The sequence below is a fragment of the Pelmatolapia mariae genome, linkage group LG16_19, assembly GCF_036321145.2.
Source record: "Pelmatolapia mariae isolate MD_Pm_ZW linkage group LG16_19, Pm_UMD_F_2, whole genome shotgun sequence".
In the NCBI taxonomy this organism is placed as follows: Eukaryota; Metazoa; Chordata; class Actinopteri; order Cichliformes; family Cichlidae; genus Pelmatolapia; species Pelmatolapia mariae.
In genome coordinates this window covers 20334535-20351268 of record NC_086241.1, presented here as the reverse complement: position 1 = coordinate 20351268, position 16734 = coordinate 20334535, and the positions used below count along the sequence as shown (strand labels likewise).

The 16734-nt window shown below is 39.8% G+C and overlaps 1 protein-coding gene across 6 annotated transcripts in view; it reads right to left on the bottom strand.

Moving 5' to 3' along the window:
- Positions 1-8242: 8242 nt before the first annotated feature.
- myo16 (myosin XVI) overlaps positions 8243-16734 on the bottom strand; it is a 107631-nt gene continuing 99139 nt past the window's right edge. For 4 of the 6 annotated variants that reach the window (XM_063498035.1, XM_063498036.1, XM_063498033.1 and 1 more), the window contains exon 35: positions 8243-11586. In XM_063498035.1, coding sequence (XP_063354105.1) covers positions 11416-11586 — 171 coding nt within the window. In that variant the 3' untranslated portion in view covers positions 8243-11415. Of the gene's footprint in view, positions 11587-15000; positions 15117-16734 lie in introns of all 6 variants that reach the window. The other 2 variants (XR_010096508.1, XR_010096509.1) reach the window with 2 other exon arrangements.

Genomic DNA, 16734 nt, shown 5'->3' with positions numbered 1-16734 from the left:
AGTTGAGAGAGGCTGTAACTCCAGATCTTTTTAGGTAAATATGATCAAAAAGAAAATTGCAGGGTATTTCCTACCCACATTTGTCATTGTGTCTCCCTCAGATGTTAAATATAAATGATGTGGGTTTTTCTCTTATCTGTCATTTTGCTTGTGACAGCAGAGACAAATGAAGGATGAAAGCTTGGCCACCACACAAAGGCGAGGTCCACGGAACAAATCAGAGAAGATGGTTTCTCTCTCGTTGGCTTAGCTTATTACATGTACCTAAGATTTTCACACATAAATATCTCTTCTGAATTCAACAATGCATGGTTAGTCTCACTTCTATGTGTATGTATCCACTCTTTAAATAGGCAGTTTCACAAAACCCCTTTTGGGTACACACGTGAGCTGGAGTTACAAGTGCATTTCTTTTGTTTCCACTCCACATAGTCATATAGACCATCTTATCGAGTGGTATGTGTTTACTTGTGGAAGTGGGTTTTTAATGTAAATTTAACATATAACAAACAGAGGCAAAGAAAGGTCCTTAGAGAAGTGACCTGAGGGAGAAAAGCACCATTGCAGCACAGTGGTTACACTGCACTGACAGGGCCTTCAGTTGCTATGGAAACAATACAAAGGTTATTGAAATAAATTCAGAGAGTTTCCAGGAATGCTATCTCCAAATTATTTTGCAAGCTGCCTTGATACTAATATAGGGGAGGTGCTCTAGAAGCACCTGCTACTACCTTTACACAGTTTTAACATATATAAAACATTTGAGCAACTGTGAAGTATCAGACTGGGAGCAGAAATCAGTTTTTAAGTTTATCCTTATTTAATTCACACTACACCAGTCAGAATGTTTGCAGCCACATTATATAGACTTTACAACAACCCCAACTGGTCACACCACATGGTTCTGACAGATGTTTCATCCTGTTAAAAGGGAGTTTTTCCTTCCCACTGTTGCCAAGGGCTTGCTCAGAGCAGGTCATATGATTGTTGAAGTTTTCTCTGATTTAAATTAGGGTCTTTACCTTGTTTATATAAGCAAATATGTGTGTCTGACATTGTCAGGAGTATGGAACTCTGTTAACTGCTTTGTTAATCAAAGACAGTCTTAATCTCTGCTGACTAAAAAGAACATAAAAGGAAGATGATTCACTTACTGCCATCTGGATTCTGGGAGGGCGGGGCAGATAGTATTCATCAAGTATTACTGATTTAATGTCAGTGATTTATCTCTTTGTTTTGCTTTTCTGAAGCTTGAGCGCATGGGATCATTGTGTTTTTACATTAGAGAGTTAAGTGTATGTTGATCAAGTTTAGATGGGGGAAAGATTTTCTGTGGTGGATATGTTTGATGGAGCTCTTGGCACAATGCATATCTCATCACATGGGCTGATGGAAACCATGCTTGTGCTATGGTGACATTTCACACCAGCTGTGTGGGTGCTTCAGTGTTTCATATGGTCAGTGTGTTCCCACAACACCCAAACAGGATTTGGACTTCCCTGGGCTTCCCACTGCAGGGGAACAATCTAAGACAATCTTCCGACTGCTTGTCTAAATACTGCTAACAGTCTGGAGCAAGCAAACAAGGAAACAAACGAAAAAAAAAAAACCCTAGTGATGACTCTTGTCGAAAATCCCCTTCATCCTTGTGAAATCGCCTACTTTACCACCACCTCAAAACCACTGCTTTTCTCATTATTTTTAAAATGACCCCCACACACCTCAAACTAATCTTTTCTTTTTAGTAGGCGATGTCACATGCACCTTTTTCTGACCAGCATCCTGGAGCTGCCTGTTCTCATTTGAGAACATGCGATGTATGTTTCTCAGTCTTGATACTTTGATGTACTTCTCGTATTGCACAGTTGTCCACTGGGTCCCCTTTTCTCTCTCCGTTCTGGTTAGAAAATACAGTGTATAAGAGCAGAGTTGTGGTTCATCAAACTAAAGCAACAAAATGAATGTATGCCACTAAAACATAGTATTATTGTCAGGCTGTTCACTACAGGGAACCCTTTTAACATTACATGGACTGTTGCTCTACTGCATGCATAAAGTATTCATAAGTTTACCTTTAAGAAACTTGTCTTAAATATTTTTTTCTGCAGGTTGCATCGTGCAAATTGGGAGCCACTTCATGTGTGTTTGTGTCTAATCTCATGTTTCAAAGGTTGATGTGATGGATGTGTCTGGAGAGACAGACCTCTGAGTCGTTAATTGAAAATTGAGGCAGTGTTGAGATGATGGTATTGATTTTCACACTCTCAGCCAGCAGTGCATTTAAGGCTGTGCCAATGCGTGCGTTGGGTGAAGAGATGAAGAGGCAACAAGAGTTGGGTCAAAGCAGGATGGTCAAAATGGGATGATGGAAAGAAGAGGAGGTGAAAAATTAGGCTGGCAGCAAAGTGAAATTGCAAATGAACACCGAAGTGCTTGTCCTTCCTTTTTTATTATAACCCTATAACTAAACCAGGTGAAGAGTCCATTCTGAGTGAAAAACTCACACTGGTGCCTTTTCTTTGTGGCATCGATCAGACTGGAGCAAACCAGTCCCCAGGTTGTTTATGAGTCAACATAAACCTAAAAGCCCCCCAACCAGTGCTCAAATAATCAATAGAGGTGGGAATTGTGTTTACTTGTGTGTTTCATGGCCTTTGAAATGTTGCAGATGGAAGAAATGCCTTCACCTGCTTCTTCTTCACAGATTTTTCCCCCTTTTTTAATTAAATTATATTTACAGAGCACCAATTTACAATAACAGTCATCTCATGGCGCTTTACATTGTAAAGTAAACAATCTTGGAAATGGTGAGGATGAAGATCCCCCCTCCCGTTTTTTTTTCCTCAAGAGAAAACACGAGCACAAACAGACCGTGGACAAGAAATATGATAAAATACTAACTGATACTAACACTATATTAATGACATTCGACAGTAAAATATAAATGCCTAGAGTAAAAAATGAGGGGATTTCCCAATTTTACCGATACTGCAGACGATCAAAGGCGGCACTGGTTTAAGATTTGTGAGTTAAAGGGCATGTCCTGGTCAAAAATGACTCCAGGGTTCCTTACAGCAGTACAGGGCACCAACTGGAACCAAATAAACCCACAGACAAATAGTCTATGTGTCTATGGTTGTGGTTTCTAGACCGAAACAAGCATGGATAATCAATCTCTCCTTCCCATTGTGCATGCTACATACGGTAGTCCCCTATTTCCCACCACTCCCACACACTCTATTGAGCAACCACTCAGTGCTTCCTGGGAACAATAACAATCTGGCATGAGATGATGCAAACATTTTATGCAAATACTGATTGCAAGCATCATTTATTTGTGTTGACTAATGGACAGGGTCCAGAATACTGCGAATGGGAACTTTGTTTTTGAGTTCAGCCAAGCACATACAAAACACAACTCTTGATATGCTCAAAAACAAACACAGCAAAATCTAAAGTTTATTTATTCAGTCTTAGCGTTGCTTGGCTGTGCTTTTTTGTGGACATTTCCAGGACCTGCAAGTCAACAACAAGATGGAGTCACAGATAAGTTCCAAAAAGTTATCTGTTCTTTGCTTTTTGCTTTACATTCAGTCATGTGTTAGGAAGTAAAAACGCTGTTTCTGGTGTTTAGTTGTTAAACTTAAGTCTCTGACTGAGAGGCAGTCAAAAAGTGGTACGATCCAGTACATCCTGACAGTATGACAGTGAACCAGGATGTATTAGGACCAGGCACCTGTAACTAAAGTTAAATTTATCCATTATTATCTATTTATAGAGGACACTCTTTTGTATGAGCAGCTGTTTCACAAGCTCAAGTAACTCGGTGCAGAATCTAATACAGCATTTGCCTCATCAGATTTTCACTTGCTTTGCCAACTTCGGTATTTCGTCAGGCAGACATTTTCCACTTTTGTCCGCATTTAACTGCATTTCTCTCACATACAGTTTGCGATTGACAGATGGGACACCATTACCATTGAGAAGACAATGATGAGGGTAACTTTCACTAAACAAAGACATCCCGTTGTAGTCTTTGTTACTGTGAATGTTTGTTCTTTCTACTCTCATAATCCAGATTGGATTAACATGCACAGATGACTTTGTGATATTGACACTTCCAATAAACAATGAAAAATTACATTTTGTAGTTGTGAAGTTGGCTTTTTTAGTGGGATAAGTCAAGTAGGCTTACAAGTACCGAGTCCTGTTTGGCAGGTGATTGGCAGTCAATTAGACAAACAAGGTTTTTAGGTTTCAGGGTAGCCTTAGGCCCCAATCACACAGCACTAGACACTGACTGGGGACCATGTGACCAGTTGCAGGGAAAATCTTGTATTCCTGGTTTTGGGGACTTGCAGAAGGTTGCTGGCAGTTGCTGTAAAACCAATTGCTGCAGCTAAAGCCCCAGTCACACAAGACTAAAGACTTCTCAGTGACCTGCTGAGAAAATTATGTAAGTGGCTGGTTGGTCCAGTGTTTGCTGGAAGTTGCTGGCAGCTCTGAAAATTGGTTGCAAAGAAGTTTAGAATACTGCACCAGAAACATCTATGCAGGTGTTATGTTGTTGCTTTGTTTGTGTAGAAGATGCAACTTGTCTACAAACACTTGCCAGCTACTCACTCAGACATCTCACAGAGAGAGATGTTGCCTTTTTTTCTGGTTGCCAAAAACTGAAAAATGATTACCCAGGAGTAAAACACTGTGCTTACATAACATAAAGAGAAAACAAGGGCTTGTTTAAAAGCCAGTTTGGATATTGTACTTTTACCAAATCTTCCTAGATCCAAAGCTTGTTCTTTGATTCCTGTTGAGCAGTGGGATTTAGTAGAGGGTCAGTTGTCAAAATTAAATGTATTTTCTGTCGCTACTATACTTGAAAGTGTCAGACGGTTACCCTGGCCTCATCTCAGTCAGGTTCTTCGCTTGCTGTTGTTTTTCACAAGCCACAAAACTCAGACAAATACTACTATTGGGCATAGATGGGTACAAATTGATCTTCAGGGTATCCTTTGGGGAATAATGAAGAGCAAAGTGAATAAGACAAAACAAAGGATAAATAAAGGCAAACTTGACCACATTTAGGGACCTAAATGGGAAACAAAAAAAAGGAGGCTTCTTTGATTCAGTGCTAGCTGGTGTACTGTCGAAGGGCTGTTCAGTCTAAATTGCCTCTGGGTCATTTATCCCCTCCTCCCATGTGATGGTGGATCTTTTCAACCCTGAAAAAATGATGGAATGGCCCTCGTGCCACTTATGGTGGAAGAGATAAATTAGAGAAGAAACCTCAGACGCTGGGGAGTAAGATTTAGATTGATGGTCAAACAGTGGATGAGAATACCTCCATTGCCCCTATGTTAACACTTAAAGTGGATTTTTTTATGAAAAGAAAGGAAGACAAAAAAAGTTGTTTTGCACATTATTGCTGAAACAGTCACAGAACATTAAAAGCTGAGGTTTCATGCATTCTTATTTTATTATATTACAGAGCGTGTGAAATGAATAATAATGATTTTATTTGTTAAAGGATAATTAAAGCAAATGTTCTATAGTGAGTGTGCTTATAGCGTACCTCTTTTACTCATCATTTTTAAGCTTCTTTAGCAATATTAGCATCATAGAACTGTCTTGTTTTTTTCTTTCAAAAGCAGTAGTTGGAGTGGTAATTACTATGTTACTAAATTATCAGCTAAGAGTACCTAGCTTGGCTAGCAAGCTGCACTGAAATACTGTATGGGGACAATACATACTTTCTAATTATTACTAAGTAACAGACTAATAAAACACTGGAACACAACTTATCCAAAGTGAGGCACAAGCTTCTTGGATGGCTTTACAACACAGCAAGATACAAAAAATCAGTCAGATAATCTATTAAAATGTTCCAAAAGACACCAACAGCACATACACAGTTCAGAACTTGAGTTTCAGGCATTTTTGAATTGGATGTGTTTTTCAACTTCTGAGGTTTTTCCTCGGAAGGTACTCAAGGAAGAAAAACAAATGCATTAGGCAGAAACAGACTCACTGGCACTAGACATCAAATGCTACTTGACCTCACATGTACAAGGAGTCACTTCTAAGTGACTTATTTGTGATTCACTTGTTATTAGAAATGCCTTTTCACTCTTCAGCACATGTTTTGTACATATATAATCAGTTAAAATGGTTCAGCCTGAATCATCCAAACACGAACTGTTTCCCAAACCTTCCAAATCTGATTGTAATTCAAAGTTGATATTTTATACCCCTCAAAGTGGCAACTACAAACATTTTCAGGTTTTTCTACAGGATCCTGCAGTGTGCAAGCAAAAGTTTGTTGAACTGATAATATTTTTGGAGGAATATTCTAACACACATACAGTATGCAAGTTTTATCAGGATAAATATTTACAGTTACCATTATCCTTGCGTGCATTAGAAGCAACTAAATGAGCAAATACAAATGAATGTGTGTTTTTCTAAGAGGTTAAGACTGTTCAGTATTCTGCTATTCTGATAAAGAAACACTTGATAAGATCTTATGCATGACTAAAGAGCTTTGTGAGATTTGTAGGGCTACCATGTAAATATAATGTTAAAAGAATAACCTCAAACCAATATCTAAAATTGTTTGTATTTGTATGTTTATACGATTGCTACAGAATGAACGAGAACTCCAATGTAGTTCTATTAACAACCAATAATCCAACTATAATAATCCAAAGTTATGCCAGTTTGTTTAACTGGGCAATATAAATTTAATGTGACTTGATGATGACGTTTCTAACTCCAGAGTACACAGCTGACACACCTGGCAGTGCGTGTGTTAGTGCCCTTTGATAGAAGCCGTCTACAGTGATACACACTGAGGCATAAACTTCAAACGCTGGCTCCCACATTCTGAGGTGAAGCTTTCCAGTGACGCTTGAGGCAAACTTTTTTTTTTTTTGGTAGATTGGAAAACAAACAGACAACTGAATCCTGCTTGTCTTGACCTGATTACTAACTGAAAAACCACAGGTTAGCAAATAGCTAGAAGCACACCCTCTCATCCTGGGAAATGTCACTTCAACCAAGCATAATGCTAAACACTGCATGTATTGCGCTCCTCTTGTCATAATGTGTGCTTCATGGAAATATTAAGACACGCACACACATGCGCACACATAAAAAAAGCCCCACCAAAGTACATCACTGGAAACACTGGTCAAATACTGGACTTTAATTACTAATCACTGTATTACGTTGTACTTATACTTCTTTACGGATTCATTGCTTTAATTTGCTTACTTAAGCAGCTACATTGCAGCATTGTGGTCATACATAAAAATGTTTAACTCACTAGAAAGTTTATAAAGTATCAGAACCATCTCAACTATGTTTCTGGTGCCTTTTGGAGCATTTTTACTGTCATCATTTGGCAAATAATATGGCTTGCTATGGAATCCAAAAAGTCAAAGTAATGTTATTGATATGGTACTTGTCACCAGCTAGTGTCTGTGACATCCAGGACAGGAATTGGGAGGTTTCCAGCACAAAAAAACAATAAAATGAGAAATGACTATCACTTTTAATATCTGGTGATCCCTTGAGAGCAGAGAGGACATGTCAGGGGTCTGGGATGATCTGTATCCCATTCTGTTCACATTTTTCATTATGTCACCATTCCACTACTACTTTTTGAGCTTGAAAACTACCCCTATTTAAATAAAAGAGAAATCAACAGGAATCAGTCAAACGTGCCTAAATTCCATACAAAGTTGAATGCTGTAACTTTTTATTTGAAATTGCAGTCATGCAGAGAGTCTTGCACAGTTTGTTGATTTCGCAAGTGATGGAGTAATGGGCTGACAAGAGAGGAACTGTCTGGAGGCTTGCAGATGTGGGTTAAAAAAAAGGTTACACTTTGTAGCAAGTGGAAAAATCTTTTGTCAAAACAGAATTTTTATTCTTAGAAATCTGCTTTATCTGAATTTTTATTTATTCTTTCCTGAAACTGATTTTGTGCTGATGCTCAAGTGACACGGCCAGCCAAATAATGCAAGTAGAAGGGGGATTTAATTCTGGCATCTTAAAACAGTTGTATTGCTGCATTTGATTGTGAGTGTCTGAAAAAAGGTCAATGCTAAAACTGAGGGTTCACAATTAGGTTTTACAAACAATGGGTAATGTTACAGTGGCTACTTAAATATAGACACACACACACACACACACACACACACACACACACACAGAGAGAGAGAGAGAGAGAGAGAGAGAGAGAGAGTGAGAGAGAGAGACTCGCATTGACACAATTGTGCTTTATTGCTGTACAAGTACAGTACTTAAAAAATTGGGAACATAATAATTCTGAAATATCACAATCATTTTTTTCTTTCCACAAACACATATGTATGCAGATTAAAATATACTGTATGTCATGTACAAAAGAAAGATTACAATAAAAAAAAAACAACAATATGAAAGGCAGTGCTGAAATATCATGTCTCTCTGGACAACTATAAGTGGACTGGAGACAATAGATGGCCATTCTACACTGGCAGTAGCACCAGAGAGGTGATCTCAGAGCAGAGGATTTATAGATTCCTGGCTAACGAATATGACTGGCAGTATTTTGGCTGCCGGAGCTTACTTCAGAGTGAGCTAATTCATCAAGATTTGTATGTGATGAAGTGGACATATTAGCAGATGGGTTTATGTGGATATGGATGGATGATGTGTTTAGCCGAGACATTGGGGGACAGTGGAGTGATTCACAGTGCAGAGGGAAGCAGTTCTTCACATTAGACAGCCTTTATCTTTTCTGCACGAGCATGTTATACGGGGAGGACACCCAACATGTGGTCATGCAAGGTAAAATACAATTAAAAAATGTCCTCATTTCATGACTTCCATAAACATAAGTATACACAAAACTGCACACAACCAACCATAACTCTGATTATACTGAAGGATAAATACCAAAGCTAGAAATTCTTTCAATGGCATTAGCAAGGTTGACGAGCTTAGTCTTGGTTCCTGTCTTTAGTTTGATCGCAGATGAAACACACAAATACTTGTGTGAAAATGTTTGATATATTTCTCCATTGCAGTGCTCATGCAGCCCCAATCACAGTGCACAAGGTGTGATATATGGGGCAAATCAATACCTTATACTTGCTTGAAAAAAATGAACTGCATACACAACTTCTGAAGACAATAATCACATTAAGCAGTTAGGTACACTCTTTTGATTCAGGCGAATGTTCCAGTAATAAGATACAAAGAGATTCAAAGATGTGCACAGGATGGTGGAATAAAAATTTTGCATTTGTACATTCAGCCAGTCAGTCCAAAACACAACTGGGCAAGTTCGCCTTCAACGGCCTCTTGAATATTTGTGCACCTTCGCACGCCGGCAACAATCGAGATCGATCCTGCGATGGCGCTGCTAATTTGCAAATCTGAACCAACTTAAATGCCTTGTGGGTGATCAGTGGGAATGAGAAATCTATTAGAGCTATTGATACTTGGAGGCTCTAACAATTCAGACTGGATCTTTAAAGATCGAACACCTTGTCTAGACACACCCAGCCCATTACAGAGGTCAACACAACACCACATAAACATTGTGCAATAAAACATCCATATACATTTAGAACATCTGCATTGCATCAGGGGAGCAGAACAATGGGGTCGAAGGGGAATAAACAAATCATTAAATAGAGTATAAATGAATTTTCATAACCGTAGACAGTCGTTCTAAAAAAAAAGAAAAAAGATATTCACATCTTAAAATAGACCTCTTTCTCTCAGCATTGCATCTAACCCGAGACATTCTTCAATCTCAGTTTCACCATACACAGTATTATATACTCATCCTTGTCCTTCATCTTTAAGGTCAACCGCCGTGCTTTTCTTCTATAGTAAAAGCTAAAACATATGACACCATTCACTATTTACACTGTGGCTACCATGGAAACACCCGTAAAGCCGGTTTGATCCACTGGAGGAGGTGGGGTGGGTCAAGTAGGGGAAAGGGGAAGGGGGTCTGTTTGTTTTGGGTCAAGTACGGGAAAGGAAAAGAAGAAGAGGACAGGACAAGGTAAAAAATAGGCGCCTGCGAGGACACACCAACGAAGTAGGGATCTGTACAATAATCAGGTTCATCTGTGCGTGAGGTCTCCTGAAAAACGCATTAACCTGTTCAGATGCTGATGAGACACGTTAAGAGTGTGAACAGTTTTATACCCATTTTAAACACTTTTTAATGTTTTTAGTCCACACAGGATCACCAGTGAACTGCAACAACAGCTATGATTTGGTCATTTGTCAGTCTGTACATACAGTATACAAGCATAAGGAGACTACCGTATGCATCAGTTTTAATAACTATACTTGTTAGTTTAGATATAGCTTTCACACATTGTATCACTTTGGCACAGAGTTTCATGTTCAGAACATGAACTATCGGCTAAAGCTTTTTTTTTTCTTTTCTTTTTTTAAAATCTCAGCTTTACCTTTATACATAAAGCCAAAGTATGCTCATTAGTTGGATCCCCATCTCCTAGTAAAGGTAAGTGCAGTAGTTTAGGATTTGGCCAGAGGGCTTTCTCAAAGGCTGGTGGTAACAAGGGGGAAGAGAAGTGCACCCTGGGATAATACTGAGGTTACCCTGACCCCCGGCCGCTTGCTGCCAGGGCTGCAGTAGCACTTAGAGCCCAAACATGAGACGCTAAGTGAGAGCTGTGTACCTGAAAAAGGTCCCATGTCTAAGCCAGTAAAGTGTTGTTCAAAACTGGAGGTCTCCAGAGGCATTGGTTGACTTGTAAACTTTCTGAGACTCAGGTGTGCACATATGAGAACGCATCACACGGGAACATCACAGCACGTCAAGTATAATCAGCACCGGGTTTTAGAGTGGAGCTCATTTTAATGCAGCAGCTCACCTTATGAGGCCATACGATCCAAATCAGATGGCCATTCGGCATCTAAACCCCAGGTCAACTACTTTGCTTGTAAATTAAGCCTCCTGTTGATCAGCGTCAGTCATTTCATCTTAGAAGAGCTGAAAATAAATAGACACGTCAGTGTTTTTCTCTTTTTGATCATATATGTCATCACAGACTATCCCGCATCTATTCTTTTTCTGCTTTGCAGTCATTTTTCATGGATATCATTTAGTATCAGTTAGCTGTCACATGGTGCTGAGTTTCTATCACATAAGTAAGGGAATCCCCCACAGTTGAGTGCAAAGGGAAAAAGCAGGACCTTCACCCCACGGACTAGGCTCATTCTTGGAGCTTAAGCTTAGTCCATGGGGACAGAAGTTAACGGATCAAAAACAAAACAAAAAAATGAAAAGAATAAAATTGAAAAGCTCGTGCAAGCGTGGCTGAAGAAAGAGGGAGGAACTTCATAGCCAACGTATGTGACTTTATCAGAAAACCTCCATCATGGAGGGGCCTTCCTGTTGGTCCAGAGCAGTGTGGGGGGCAGGGGTGGGGACTGAGGTGGGCGGCGCTTCCAGTCACTCCGCCCCTCACACTGCAGTCGCCGCCATCGCAGAAGCTCTCCAAGGGCGGCGCTCTCATCCCCGTTGGACAGACGTAGGCGCTGGAACACCTGGGGCAGAGAAGGAAGAATACAAGGTTAGGAAAGGAGGTTAGGGTTTGCTGAGGAGATGCAGCACACTGAAAAATCAAAAAGATTAACGACAGGAAGTCAACATGACAAGCCATGATCGGAGCGGAGGGGTGGGATGATAAACAGTGACTGCACAAGCATCATAAATATAATAACATTAACAGGGCAAAAAAACCAACAAAAAAAACAGGACACAACTTTGGCTGATTTTACATCTTAAAAAAAAGGAGAAGAAGTCCATCTTCTACAACTGGGTCACTTTTTCTCATGAATGATTCTAATAACACAGAACTGAATGTGCGTCTGGCACTGAGCCACCTTATGGGAGTAGATGCAGCAGGAATCAGGATCCCAAACTGACATTTTAACAGAAACAAATTTCCAGATTGTGTCACTTGAGTCCAACTACATCACCTCCAAGAATATATTATGAGTTAAATGTTAAAGTAGTTCCTCTAGTGTCTTACAGGCACTCACAAAAATGTACACGCATATCTGCAACAGTCTGTATAGAGCCTCATCAGTCATCCGCGAGTCAATATGCAGGTAAATCAATCAGAAAGGAATTCCAATCTCCCTCAGTGAGTAACACCAGCAACAGGAACGACGCCTGGCCATCCAAACCTGATTAGAAACTGGGAGGTGGGGGGTGGTATGATGGCAGCTGGTGGCCTAAGAAAAAAGAGCTCAAAGGTGAACGCTTTTAAGACAAAGCTCCAAATATCCCACTGTTGTTTTGTTCATTTTAATAAATACTATGAAAACACTCTCTCTCTCTGTGATTTCAGCTTTCCTTACCCCCACTGCTGCACCCTAAACCTACTGCTTGCTACTGACGATGTAAAGCTTCAAAAACACCTTTAACTACCCCCACGGGCCCTATGAATCTCAATAGTAAAAACCATTTAAATTTATTTTTTATAAATTCTCTTTCTTAACAAAGTTGTTTCTCTTCACACCTATCAGTTTTTCCACTCTGCTGAAGTAGGAGCAGTGAGCTAAATCAGCTCAGTAGTACCTATAATGTAACATTTTCCAAGTCATCTGCCAAACATGTCATGTGTTTAGTGAGGAAGTCATAGGCTATGCCACACACACACACGCGCACACAAACACAGACCGGAAAAAAAAACATTGCACTGATTGGATACTCTGACAAACATACCTGCACATACCTGGAGAACTGCACGTGACTATACGTGCACACCCAAATGCACAAACATACATCGAGATAGATTGCCTCCACTAGCACAATACTCAATAAGCTAATCCATAATTTACACCTCCCTGCCAGGCTATTCTTTGCACTGGCGCCAGCGAGGAACACCGGCTACTGGAACAGAAAATAAGTAGGAACACTGTGTCCCTCTGCATTGCATGACTGTACTGTTCATGGACACACACATACACAAAGACACGCACACAGAGACATTCAGTGTGCATCAGATACAGTTTTTTTTCGAATTAATAACTGTGAAACATTTATGGTTTCTGGCCTTGATGTCTGAAATGTAAAACAGCTTAATGCTTGTCTTCAAAATGTCAGCATGACATCAAGGCGAGATGACAAAGTTTAGAAAATAAAATCGCTTTTTGACAATTCAAAGCTGTCTGATGGCGACTTCACTCCAGATAGCAGCACTCTGAAATCTAAACCACACCCTTCTGTGTTGGGGGAAGTGGTGGGGGGATGGGTTTAGATCCATACCAACATGTGAATGGATTGTTATGGTAATAGCATGGTAATGTGGGATAGTAGTCATTCCAAACTGTCACTCACAGGAAGGATATCCCGAGGCCACAAAATATTCCAATAATCTCCGAGCTTTTCCACATAAAACGCACACATTCCCGGGTGTAAACAGCTACTGCATGCACGCTACTGTGTATACACCCTCAGATATAGAAAACTAAAACACCGCATTCTCTGATTGTTTGTACTCACAGCACTAGATATGACTTAGAAAGGATTTCACAGAATATAAATTGCATTTTTTATTATCTGACAAACAGTAACACATGAAATTCCAAAAGAGTTTCTTTTATGTGTTAGTCAAAGCAGATAGAAAAAAGAGAAAGGTCACTAAACAGCTTATATTTCTATAACTGGGTGGCCAAGGACAGGTTGATAATAGAGAATACAACAAGTAGAATAAAAGAAACTGCAGACAGGATGATATGTTGCTATCTCGGGATGACTTATGTGTGATGTTTTCCTTTGATATTCCCCTGAATAGTTTCTGTGGAGTCATGTAAGGATCTCTGTCTAGTCCGATACATTTTAAGAATGAGGAATAGCGTGTCACATGTTTCCGAGTAGCACATGTGACCACTCCTTCTATTTCAAATGCCCTGCCAAGTCATTGTCTGAAGGGATAAACAAAAATATCAATCTTTGTACCATTCAATCATTTAGCAGTCTGTCAAGTCTTTATATAATTAGTCTAGACTGCTGCTCGCTATTCACGGCGAGGACCCAAACAAACCAGTCCATTCATTCTTAAATGAGCTGCCCATTCATCTTCCTTCATCCTCTCATTTTTATTTATCCCATTAGTTCTGAGAAACCTACATAAAAGCAGTCTAGAGTGCAGCTAATTGAAAGACATTGTGTGTCACAGAGTTATTCCCACCTCACGATCGTGTATAAACTCACAGTGATGAAGGTGATCAAGAAAGCGAAACACCGGTGATGATGCAGTGATGCCAGAGAGAGTCTGAGGAAGGGTTAAAAGGGAATCGAGTGATGGATTCAGCAACGTAAAAATCCCAGCAGATGAAGAGCAATAAAAACTGCAGCTCGAGTTTGAGACTCTCAGGAAAAACACTGTATAGTGACTTTTTGTGCTGAGGAGGACAGCAACAAAAAAGGAACAACTGCAATTGCCAAAGGATTTCTCCACATGCGTGGGTATTCAGATCTATTTAACTTGTGAGCTGCAGTTTCTTTCCAGAAATGAGGGATTAAAAAAAAGAAGAGCGTAAATGTCATCGACTCAGGATTCCTCCGACTCCTGAGAGCCGAGATGATGTCCTGCAACAGCAGTGGTTTTCAAAAATGCTTCTCCAGTGACCCATATTTTCAGATTTTTTATTTTTATGACAACTGCCAGAAATTCTGATTAGAATTTTTACATCTCATTTTCAGCCATGAGTTCAGACTTAAAATCCTATGTAATATTAAACTAGAATTAATTTCAGGTAACCGCAGCCACCGATTTCCATAAAAGCTAAAACAATAAATTCCCTTCTTACTCCATAAACACACTTTTGCCATTTTAATTTTGACTCAGACAAACCTGGAAGTTTTATGAATCATTACTGATTTGACTGCACACTGGATTGATGAAAAACACTGCGATTAAGGGCAGAGAGGGACGCGGCATGACGTACACTCACCACATCCCTACATGTGCACAAGGGCTCACAGCGAGCCCACCCCCTGTGCTCCCCTCGCTGTTTTAGAGGGCAGCCCCCGCACCGAATGGAGAAAAGTTGAGATGACCCCTCTGGAAAATATAGGAGGGAGTGAGAGTAACAGCCAAGCTCATTAGATTCATAGAAAGAGAAAAAAAACAGGCATTTATGTACAAGACAACAGCCTAGTCGAAAGTAGATGGTTACATGTGCTTCAGACTTTTTAAAATGCTGTAAGAAAGGAGCACTAAGCAGAGCTTGCTGGCACGTCTTTATTTTATTCCACAGTCACAAACAGGCTTCAGATACTCAATGCACAAGGTGAACTCATCCAATTCTGAATGGAGCGATAAAAATATTTAATCAATCTGAGGATTGTCAAGTGGGTACACAGCGTGCCTTTACATTTCTAGTGAAGTTTACCTATGAATAGCGTGCGCTGAACTCTTCTGAGAATGGAACAGAATGTCCTTTGCTTCTTTGTGTATTAAACACAGCAGAGAGTGACACTCAGTCTCTCATTGATACAGTCTACAATTAATTTTAGTTCCTTCCCATGTTTGTTTTGACGTGCGACAAAAGAGAGGCATATTCAAAACAAACATGGGAAGGAGCGCAAGCTATCGAAGAAGGGTTTAACAATTTTGGGGGTTTTTTTATATGAGATTTTTGACCTTGTATAGATTTTATTCAATTTGATTTCAAATGAATTCTAAATTAAACCAATCTGTGCACAGAACAACTCAAAAGAAAGAAGTGTCAGTGCCAGTGTTAAGTTTTTGTGTGATATTGGATTTAAACCCTACTTTCCCAAGTGCAAAGTTTCTTTCTTCCTGTGCGGCTCTTCCTGCTACTCACCCAGTCTGGTCTGAAAAGACCAAGACCTATACGGTACGTTCACGGCCTGATAAGAGAGCCCAGAGAATGATTATAGGATGTTTTTTTTTTAATCTTAAACAGGAACCGGGAAGCAGTCCTGAACATAACGAATAATAGTTACCAAGCTTCCTCGTTGTCCTTCTTTTGTTCTCAAATGCATAAAATGTTTTTTGTACGTAACTAAAAGTTGTCTAAGGCGCTTGGAAAGAAAAGCATCTGGAATTCTTTAAGTTCTTGAAGACATTTCACCTCTCATCCGAGAAGCTTCTTCAGTTCTAAGAGAAATAAACGCATAAACGCAACATAGAAGAGCCACCTCGACAGCACAAGACTCAGCTGTACACCTGCATCTAAAGGACAAAGGTCACTCTTTCGAGGATGCCAGTGTTCACATTTTGGACAGAGAAGACAGATGGTTTGAAAGAGGAGTGATGGAAGCCATCTATGTCCACTGTGAATGACCATATTTGAACAGAGGCGGTGGCTTATGACACCAACTGTCTGTCATCTATAATCCAGTTTTGAGATCCCTTCCTAGGAGCCTTAACACCCACTCACATCTTGGGTCAGTTGATCACAATAAGCCACATAATGTTCTCAGGCCATGTCCACACTAATACATTTTCATTTGAAAACGCATCTTCTTCTCTCCGTTTTGGCTTTCCATCCACACTGAGATGGCGTTTTTGGTCAAGGAAAATGAAGCTTTTTGAAAACGCTCTCCAAAGCGGATACATTTGAAAACGGCGTTTTTGCGGCGCAGTGGAGACTGCGTAAACGGAGACTTTTTAAAATAATGATGCATTTTGGTCATTTGATGCAGTCATGTGA